The sequence below is a fragment of the Quercus suber genome, unplaced genomic scaffold, assembly GCF_002906115.3.
Source record: "Quercus suber isolate HL8 unplaced genomic scaffold, Cork oak 2.0 scaffold_263, whole genome shotgun sequence".
NCBI lineage: Eukaryota > Viridiplantae > Streptophyta > Magnoliopsida > Fagales > Fagaceae > Quercus > Quercus suber.
Window position 1 is genome coordinate 205,282 of NW_027069719.1, and position 10,762 is coordinate 216,043.

Consider the following 10,762-nt stretch of genomic DNA (forward strand, 5'->3'; position numbering starts at 1 on the left):
CCATTTTCACTTCAAATACAATTTTCCGAAAAAGAGAAACAGAGAGAGAGAGAGAGAGAGAGAGAGAGAGAGAGAGAGAGAGAGAGGAAGGAAGAAATGGAGAGCTCAGATCGAAACGGAGAGCCCAGCTCGCCGGCGAACCCATCTTCACGATCGCCACGACCCACCGATGTTCGAACCAGAGCCGGCAACCCACGAACCCAAAGCCCAAACCGTTCGACCCAGACCCAGGCGTTCGACCCAGACGTTCGATCCATCGCCTTCGACCTTCGACCGACGACCCAGACCTTCGACCCAGACCTTCGACGACCCAAACCTTCGACCCAGATGTCGTCGTCGACCCATCGTCGAGACCCAGACCCATCTCAGTTTTGTTTTTTAAACTCACCGGAATCAATTTGTTGCTGTTGTTGTTGTTGTTGTGTTGCCGGAATCAATTTTTTTTTGTTGTTGTTGTTGTTGTTGTGTTGTCGGAATCTTTTTTTTTTTTGGTTGTTGTTGTTGTTGTGTTGTTGTGGTGGCCGGAATCAATTTTTTGTTGTTGTTGTTGCCGGAAAATAGCATTTTTCTAATGGAAACAAACACATGAAATTATTTTCTATAACAATTTTCATAATACAACTAAACACTTAAAAATATTTTTCTTTTTTGAAAAATAGCATTTTATTTTACGGAACCATACGGACGCTTAATATGCTATAAAATTTACCTGCAGCAACGGCCAATTCATCTGAAAAACTAACTAAAGCTCCACACTACCTTACCTTACCTTCCTTTCATTTCAGATTCAAAAACTCACGCTCATAGCTCCGTCGTTGAACGAGCTTCCGATTGCTCTGGATCAAATCAGACAGTCAGAAAACAATTCAATCACATGTCGAAGTCAACAACAATTTACTGAGCGCTCTCTCTCTCTCTCTCTTCCTCTCCGTTGACCACAATGCATAGCCGCGCATCGCAGAACCGGCTATCTACTCCGTCTCGGATTTCGGTTCTCTTGCTCGCCATGTTCGCAACCATGGCCGCAGTTTACGTCGCTGGGCGGTTAGGTTTTTTTATTTTTTTTTTTTTTTTTTTTTAATTTAAAAATTTTATTTACGTTGTGAATTGTGATTTATTGGTAAATTTTAGTTCAATGAGTGTTTGATAAGAATTTGTATTCGATAGGCTATGGCAGGATGCTGAGAATAGAGTATATTTGATCCAAGAGCTCGATAAACGAACTGGCCAGGTAATTCTTTTTCTTTTTCATTCTTTCAAATCTTTTTACTTATCAATTTTTTATTTTTTTTAATTTTAATTTTCTGTATCAAATTTAGGTTTAAAAAAAAAAAAGTACAGCTAAATTTATGATTAATAAAGTAAAATTTATTTGGTGAAGGAAAAGTGCTTGTAAAGTTATACTTGGGAAATAAAATTAGACCATTGTGTTCTTCACAGAATTGAAATGATCTCTACTAATTTTATTTTTTTAAATAATGATAAATGGTTTTAAACTCTGCAGTAATTTGGTGATTCTAGTGACATTTTTTTGTTAGACTGCTAGCATACGAAATACGATGGTTTTGTAATAGACAATGGACTTGTTTGGGTTTGATTGGACCTTTAGTATCGTTATTGTAAATGGGAAATACTCGAATAACTGACAATCCCAAAATGATTGGATCGTGTGCTGTGTCATCTACAGTCAGCATTGCCTGGTATGGTATTTCATGATGCAATAATACTTAATTGATGGGATCATGGTTAGGAGTATAATGGGTTGTTTTGGTTTGTCAAGTCCTTGGACGAAGTGTTGTTGGTCGTGACACTGCGCCTGTTTTTTCCTTTATTTATAAGGTTTTGTTTAGTTTTTGCATAAAATGAAAAGTTAACAAATGATTTGTCATAAATTTTCAGGGTCAATCTGCCATTTCTGTTGATGATACGTTAAAAGTTATAACCTGCAGGTAATTTGATTCTAGCCATTTGTCACATTCAACAAATTATGATCTCAAGCTCATAGTGGGATTCTTTTTTATTTTCTAGGGAGCAACAAAAGAAGTTGTTGGAGCTTGAGATGGACCTTGCTGCAGCCACACAGGAAGGCTTTGTTCCAAAGCACTTGTCAAAAAATGGCGGGACTCGTTCTAAGAAAAAGCTTTTAGCTGTCATAGGAATTATGACAACATTTGGCCGAAAGAAAAATAGAGATGCTATTCGCAAGGCATGGATGCCAACCGGTAACTGTTTGCTAGTTTCATTTTCCCCTCCTTTAGTAAAATCAATGTAAATAATGACCTATGTCAATGGCAACACTTCACTTATAATGAGCTCTAGCTCAAACATCACTTCCTCCATCCTTAAAAGGAGTGGAGGTAAGGTTGTGGCTTCGGCTTCGGCTTCGGCTTCAAGACCCATTAGATGTGTGTTAAACTTATCATTTAAAAGTAAATAAGTAAAAAACTCTCCATTGCTTTACAATTTTTAGGCATGCCATTCTAAAGGAGCTCTAACTTGAAAATATTTAGAGGGGATAAAGGCTGGAAACTTACATTACAATTTGGGGGTCTGGGATAAGCTCATGGTAGTGCGTAGTGCTAAAGTGAAATGCAACAGTGCAACTGCTAGTTGAGTATGGCTGTTAATGTTTGAGTTATCTTATTTGTGTCTTCAATGAAAAGGAGATAGTTCAATAAAATAGTAGTGTGGCTAAAGTTAACATGTTATATGGTGGTTCTAAATCTAGAATGTTGAATTCTATCCTAACCATAAAAAGAAGTGGGTGGAGACCATTTGAAGCGAAAGGTTTGACCCAAACTGATATGTTATATTATGAATAACTGAAGTGGATCCAACACATGAAGTTGGCTGAATCAATAGTAGATTTAAAAAGAATTAATAGTGAGTCAGAAAGACAATTTGAAGGCTTAGAATGTTTCCAATAAGTAGTTAGGGCATGTTTGGTAGACTATAATAGGCACTGTAATTTAATAGCTATTCTTATGGTTTAGTTATTTTTTAGTTTGGTTATGTTTTCATTATCGAGAATAATCATTTAACTATTCTTTAAAATGATAAATAAGTGTTTATTTCTAAAAGGGTTGTAATAGTTATTCATTAGTAGGTGTAATAATTTCGAAAATTAATATATTTCTAAATAAACAAATTTTCCATTTACACATAACAATTATAAAATAAAAAATTATAAAAAAATAACTCATCTCTCTCTCAAATTTTAAACAATATTACTTTTAGGGAAATATAATTATATGAGTAATATATTTCTTAAAATAAATTTTAAGTTTTATTCTATTGTTACAACTAACAACCAAACTTATGAATAAGTTTATTCCATCACAACCAAACTTATTCTATTACAACACATTTTATTCCTAGTAATAAAGATTACTATTCCTGTTGTAATCCTCATTCAGTGTTCCAAATATGCTCTTAGTGAAAGAATTATTTAGTTGTTTCTGTATGTGAAACATAAGCCAATAGTAATAACAGGTGGAATTATTGAGTAGTGAACTTGAAAATACCAGTTTTGACCCCAAAACAATTAAGCAAAGGATTAAAAAATTAATGATCAATTAATTGGATTACTTGATCACAAGTGCAATATCGATTACCATAGATCAGCATGAACCATATCATAAAGCATTAAACACATAAACTAATAAAAGCAAAACTCGTGATATGGAAAAAGTGGAAAACCAATGGAGAATGTCTCCATAGGAAAAACTACTACAAGGGTAACCTACCCTAACTAAAGCAAAACATTTAAGTGAAGGCATAAATGCTGTGTTGCATGATATGTATATCCACCTCCATTGTATACTTTGTAACACAACCCTGTTTCTTGCTTAACCAAGAAACAACCGTTCCACCAAATAGGAAATATGTCCACTTATAGATTTTCAATCATCTACATCTCATGAAAAACCAACATCAATATATCCTATTATTTCTAGATCATTGAAGCTGAAACATAATTTCATTCCTTTGGTGCTTGAAGATAACGGAAAATTCGTTCAAATGCTTGCCAATGTGTCCTGCTGGGATTAGATTGATATCTACTCACTAATCCCACCACAACGAATATTTGGCCTTGTACTTGTCATAGCGTACATGAGGCTGCCCACAGCCTGTGAATAGGGGACATCTTGCATGAATTCAATTTCACTCCATCCTTAGGACATGTCTGTCTTCACTCCTTTTTAGTAATCAAAAGCCCTAGGATTTCATTGAACTATTTCAACTCAAAATCAAAGCAAGGACTGTTTTGGACACAAAATTATAAGGACTAAAATGAAACCTGTTAAAAGATAGGGGCCATTTCTGAAACATGGGGCTAAGTTTGAGGACTAAATGTGTAATTAAACCTTTTTGTCTTGGGAGGTTTTGGGGGAGGATGATGAGATGGCTGGGGCTTTGTTACTGGATATGTTACCCAATTCTTTTAATCTCTTTAATTGGTCAAATTTAGTTCTGACTATCGCTTTGTTGTGTCTCTCCTGTTTAAAGTTTGCTATAGATAACCTTAGCTGTATGCCATACAAGTGTCCAGCCACTAATATACATCATGACCTAAAAATAAATTACTTTGGTTAAATTGCAAATGAGGATTTTATAGCAGATATATGGATTTTTTGTGTTTATGTGACTGCCTTTTTCAATATCTATTAATTTTTTGAGTATATTGCATTTATTTAAAAAAAAAAAAATTGAGTATCTTGCAACTGCTACTTTCAGGATTTTTTTCCCCTTGATTGCACTTCTTATTTGAATTTTATGATGGTAAAGCTTTAAAATATGTGCAGGTGCAGCTGTAGAAAAACTGGCCGATGAAAAGGGCATCATTGTACGATTTGTCATAGGAAGAAGGTCTCTATTTTGTTAACTCAACACTAATTGAAAGAATTTTCTATTTTTTAATTTACTTAAGTTTATATATCTTGCAGTGCAAATCATGGAGACAGTTTGGACAGAGAAATTGACAATGAAAATAGGCACACCACTGATTTCATCATTCTTGTACGTTAAACCATTTACTAAATTTAAGTCAATGATAAATAGTTGGTGTTTTAGAGCTTAAACAATTCTTTCACAAACAGATTTCTAACTCTTAAAGGTTCAATAGATCTGAAATGTAGTTTTATAATTTTCAGTTTTTCTAATAGAGTTGAATCACTTGTTAAATAAGTGAAGTTGGCAGTTGGCTGATTTGTTCATAGGAAATAGGAATACAAACTAGGAGTAGTTATTAATAGTCCATTCTTTTGTCTTCTGTCCTACAGGATGGTCAAGTGGAGGCACCTGAGGAGTCTCCAAAAAAGATGAAATCATTTTTTATTCATGCAGTAGAGAATTGGGATGCTGAGTTTTATGCTAAGGTCAATGATGATGTCTATGTTAACATAGGTGTGTCCTTAATCTTTCTGGTGATTGACAATATAGCGTGTCCCTGTAACCTTCAATTTTTCTAGTTTGCAAGAGAGAGAATCTTGTAGGCTATGCAAGAACGCATGCTCACATGAAATGTTACAGGAAACTAGTTTATCCTCCTCCCTCCTTGACATTTTCCCTTGTTTACCCCATTGAGATTTGTCACAGAAATTTGTTAGTTTTATTTCAATCCTTTTACATACTAGCTGATGTCTGAACACTAAATACATCATTATCACAGCATAAAGCTCAATTTTGACATGAATTAAAAGAAATTTACTAAGCAAAAAGAAAAGAAACAAAAAAAACAAAAAAAAAAAGCAGCAATTACAGCCTTCATCAATTAAGAGAACTTGAAGCCTATAGTCCTAAACAGATTATTACAGTCTATGTTGATTGTTTTGGCTTATTGTTTGTTATACAGATGCCCTGGGAGCAATGCTAACTACTCATATGGATAAGCCTCGTGTTTATATTGGGTGTATGAAATCAGGCGAAGTTTTTTCAGAACAGTGAGTTAAATAAAAATGTTTATTTGATGATGGGAAATGTTTAATATGTTTTTCATTATTCCTTATACTGTCTGAAATATGTAGGTCCCACAAGTGGTATGAACCAGAATGGTGGAAATTTGGGGATAAAAAATCGTGAGTATTTCATCCTTTGGTTTTTTTCCTAAAGCCTTTTAAGTATGATGTTGCAATTCTTTATTCTAGAGTGTAACTGGCTCAGTTGTGTACTCGCCAATTTCAAAATACAATATTATTATTGTAGCTTGCATATCTGTTTCTTACTGCATATTCAAAATACTCTTCTTCATTTGAAACTATCCCCTTACTGCAATTTCCTCTGAAACTTTGAGTTAAGTTGAGTGAGGTGGCAAGGGTTGGCTTCTTAAAATATTCATTCTGTTTTGTGAGGTGCATTAGTGTAGAACATACCAAAAATAGGTTTAGTTTTTCCACTGAAGAAAATGTGCCTATGAAAGTACTGAACTGATTGTTGCATATTGCTGCAACGATGTAGTGCGATTTCCCACAAATCAGTCCTTGTAATGTGAATTCTTCTATCTCAATAACCATCATAGGTAATTTGTAATGTGTTGGGGGAAATTCCATGGTTGGAGCTGAATGCTTGGTTTTAAAAATCTAAAGTAGTGCACAAGAACCTAGGATGTTAGCATTCATGCAGGCTGTGCAGCTCCCTGTTCTTAATTTTTCAGTACCTGCCTCTTCAACTGACTGAAAACATGTTTCTTTTATGTTACAGATATTTCCGACATGCTTCAGGGGAGATGTATGTCATGTCAAGAGCACTGGCTCAGTTCATATCAATAAACAAGTATTTTCTCCCTCTTTTATGGTAATATTAATTACAATATAGACACACCTGGCATTATTGAGTTGACATCTTTTTTTGGTTCTCCAGATCTATTCTTCGTACATATGCCCATGATGATGTTAGCACTGGATCATGGTTTATTGGGCTTGATGTGAAGCACATTAATGAAGCAAAGTTTTGCTGCTCCTCCTGGTCCTCAGGTCTCTCTCTCTCTCTCTCTCTCTCTCTCTCTCTCTCTCTCTCTCTCTCTCTCACAATAATTTTTGCCCCAAATAAAGGGTAACAATTGAGAGCAACTTAGCAAAAAAGCACGTGGCATTGCAATTGAGGTGATTACTTATATTGCTGAGTGAGCATTGAGAAAGGGTCTTTGTTTTTATGCTATGATTCCTATCTCATCTGGTGGGTTCTCTCTTAAAGGACTTTCATGTTTTACTAAAAAACTAGAAAAGTTTAATTTTCATATACATGTTAGTATGTTACTGGTAAAATAATTTGTTTAGTTTTCGTCAGAATAAAATTGTAAACTATGGAAGTTCAGGTTAAAGAGAAGGAAGAAGGGGAAAATAAAGGGAAAGAGCGACAGAGAACAGAGAAGAAAATAAGGTTTAGGCGTTAATTAGTCAGCCCCTACCTTAGCATATATTTATATTAGGGTTCATAACATAAAATAACTCTTTAACAGTCAGCTACATGGTGACACAGCTTTCTGGTCCGTTTGGTTGGGAAGATGGAAAAGTGAGAGGATAGAAAATAGAGGGAGGATGGAAAAGTGGGAGGATAGAAAAGCTTTTAGTTTTCCTCATTTGTATTTGGTTGAGAGGGTGGAAAAGTGAGGGAATGGAAAACTTTTTGGTTTTGTTGAAAATAAGAGCTGTATAAATTTACCATCATGTCCCTCTTAAATAAAACAAAAAATAATATATTATACTTTTAAAAAAAATTGTGTATAGATGAAAGTGGACATTTTAAAAAATAGCATAAGAAATCATCCAAAAGTGTTTTCTTACAAAAATAATAAAAATAAAAAATTAAGAAAAAAAAAGAAGGAAAAGAAGGAGAACCCACCATCTGACAAAACCAAAGAAAGAAAGAAAGGAAAAAAAAAACAAAAAAAAAAAACAAAAACAAAAACAAAAAGCCAACATTACAAAGGAAAAGTGAAAAAAAGAAAAGAAAAGCCAGACATGTTAATTAGAGGTGGGGGCAGTTTTGTCCAAATATTTTTCCCACTTTTCGCTCCAATTTGGAGAGATTGTATTTTGAAGGGGAGGAGAGAAAACTTGTGGGCTTCACCACTTTTCTCTCCCCCTCCCCCTCTCAACCAAATAGTAGAAAATGTCATTTTTCACCCTATTTTCTATTCTCCTTGTTTTCACCCTAACCAAACATATCCTAAGGGCCCATTTGGTTGGAGGAGTGAAAAAGTAGGATGATAGAAGAGATTTAATTTTCTCTCATACGTATTTGGTTTAGAGGGTAGAAAAATGACAGAATAGAAAATAGAGATAGTATAAATTTAGCATTATGTCCCAATTTGGTAAAACAAAAATTAATACATTATATTTTTATTAAAAAATTATGTATGACTGATTACTTCATTAAAAAAAAAGAAGAAGAAGAAGAGTTGAACAACCCAAAACTTTTTTCTCCAAAATAAAATTAAAAAAAAAAAATCCAAAACTGTTGAGAAAAGAAGGATGAGCACAAAAGAAAAGAATAATAAAAAATATAAAAAATAAACGGAAGAAAGGATATGCAGGAAAGGGAAAAAAATCTGAAGAAAAGATAAATACTAAATAAAAGAGGGAAAAAAAAAAAAAAACAAAATCAAGAAGAAAACAAATAACAGAGAAGAAAAAGACACAAAAGTTCAAATAATATGGACGTTGGATTGGGACAATTTCATCCAAAATATAGCAACAGGTTTCCACTTGAGTTTTCTCCTCGATTTGGGGAGAGAGTTTTGGTAGGCCTGGAGAGAAAACTGCCGAGCCTCACCATTTTCTTCCCTCATTTCCACTCCTAACAAAACACTTTTTTTTTTCATCATTTTCTATCCTCCCTGTTTTACCCCAACCAAACGGACCCTAAACTTATTTCTTCTTTGGGTTTGTGGGGAAAACAAAACACTAATCCTAACCGCCTCTTGCTATATACCTCCACTGGTGTGATATAACAATTTTGCTGAAGTGAAGCTTCTTTGATCCAATGTCTAGTTAGTTTCCATTTAGTCTCATTGAGCTTCTTGCGTGTTATAGCATAGCCTTGTACAAGTTTTCTTTTTCCCCCTACAATAAGATCCATGATGTCTGGTCATGCTCCATTGGCAACCTATATTCAGCATTCTTTTTTAAAAGTGTAGAGCAGGGCAAACTCCTGAATATCTAAACATGCATAGATTATGTATAACTAAGATCAAAGAGGCTAGAATATTATAGATGGTGTCATTTGTGAAGGCTCAACTACTTGTGGATTGGGCAGTTTTACATTTCTCTTAACTTATGGTTCTGACTCAAAGGGACAAAGTTCATTTAGAGTGAAATCTTTGTTTATATAGTTTTTCCCCCACATCTCAGGGGCAATTTGTGCAGCTGTGTGAGTTGAGTTGCCTCCAATGACAAATTATTGAAACAATTGGCACATATAGCAAGGGAAGACCCTTCTCTTCAACAGATGTGTTTTCAACGTTCATGAAGTGAAGAGGATTTTTCCTGCCAAAAGTTGATTCCAGCTGTCTTTAAAGCTAGGATTTCTCGATTAGAGTGATTTTGTGAGTATAGATGCTAACATGCTAATCAGTATTTTTCAAGAGGCTCTGTACATAGGTAACATAGTTCTCATTCGCAGAGACTTCAAAAGATAAGTGAGTCTTCCGATATATGATGTATTATAATTGACCTGTTTTCATTTATCCTCATTGTTGCAAATTATTTTTGTCATTTTGAATCTATTGATTTTGTTATCAAAACTTGAAAGTCATGGAACTTGCGGGATAAAAAGGTGTTTGCATATGCGCATGCATGAATATGACTGTAAGTTTCCACAGGATTGCAGTCAATTTTACATCAATATTCGAAGTCCAAATTCCAATCCTTAGGGCACGTTTAGTAGACTGTAATGATAATTACATTAGAATAGGAATAGGTATTACAATGAATGCAAGATGCTGTAATGTAATAATTATTCCTATTCAATTGTTTGGTAACCCTATAGTAATAGAACCATGAATCTGTATTCCACATGTTTGGTACAACATCTTAAAATGATGTAATGAAAGCTTTTTAAATCAAATTACCTAAAATGCTCTTATTATAATAAATACATTTTTTTATAAAGATTACTTTAATAAACCCAATCTTAAATGGAGACCTCTAATGAAAATCTTTTTTTTTTGGTTTAATAAACCCAATCTTTTTTTTTTTTTTGGATTACTTTCATTTCATTGCGTTAAAATTAACTTGTCTTTTTTTTTCCTTCTCAACGTTCTCTCACACCTGTAAAATTTGCCCAACAAACAGTATCACTATTTCATTATTTGTTCAACTATAAATACTACCAACAAATAAATATCCCAACAACTAAATATCTCAGTTTGAAATCCCATTCCTTCATTTTTATTGATGTACGTTCTTTGTCTCTATTAGGAGCTTAGGAAAAAAAGACTACATCTTAGACCCTACCCTAGTATTAAAGATATCTTTTTTTCCCTAATATATATATATATATATTTTTTTTTTTTTGTTAACAGGAACTAGAAGTATCCTGGGACAAATTCACCAGCCTTTTTATTTCTTTTTCCAGAGAAGAGCTCTCTTCTTTTGATTCCTTTGCACAAGTCACCAAATGAAGTTCTTTTTGCTCCCACTCAGCCTTGGAGTTTTTGATTTCGTTCTTGGATTGTTGAATTGTATTCATAAGAACATCAATCTCATGTTTTGCATCATTAAGCATGCAGTACCTGTAGAAATTGTAGATCTATGGGAAGAAA

General features: G+C 33.9%; 1 protein-coding gene across 1 annotated transcript; it reads left to right on the forward strand.

The window, feature by feature from the left end:
* Positions 1 to 704: 704 nt before the first annotated feature.
* On the forward strand, positions 705 to 9,819 carry LOC112031180 (hydroxyproline O-galactosyltransferase HPGT1). The gene is made up of 12 exons (XM_024063868.2): positions 705 to 1,044; positions 1,168 to 1,231; positions 1,900 to 1,949; positions 2,029 to 2,222; positions 4,806 to 4,869; positions 4,947 to 5,019; positions 5,283 to 5,406; positions 5,855 to 5,942; positions 6,027 to 6,077; positions 6,700 to 6,771; positions 6,859 to 6,971; positions 9,351 to 9,819. Exons 1-12 carry the CDS (start codon positions 941 to 943, stop codon positions 9,371 to 9,373), a joined length of 1,020 nt encoding a protein of 339 aa, XP_023919636.2. The 5' UTR covers positions 705 to 940; the 3' UTR covers positions 9,374 to 9,819.
* Positions 9,820 to 10,762: the final 943 nt, after the last annotated feature.

Bases quoted from the DNA above. Each gene is read 5' to 3' on its own strand.
- LOC112031180 (XM_024063868.2), top strand. From the start codon at position 941: ATGCATAGCCGCGCATCGCAGAACCGGCTATCTACTCCGTCTCGGATT. The intron at 5,020-5,282 runs GTACGTTAAACC...TCTGTCCTACAG, and splicing joins CCACTGATTTCATCATTCTT to GATGGTCAAGTGGAGGCACC. The intron at 6,972-9,350 runs GTCTCTCTCTCT...CCCACATCTCAG, and splicing joins CTGCTCCTCCTGGTCCTCAG to GGGCAATTTGTGCAGCTGTG.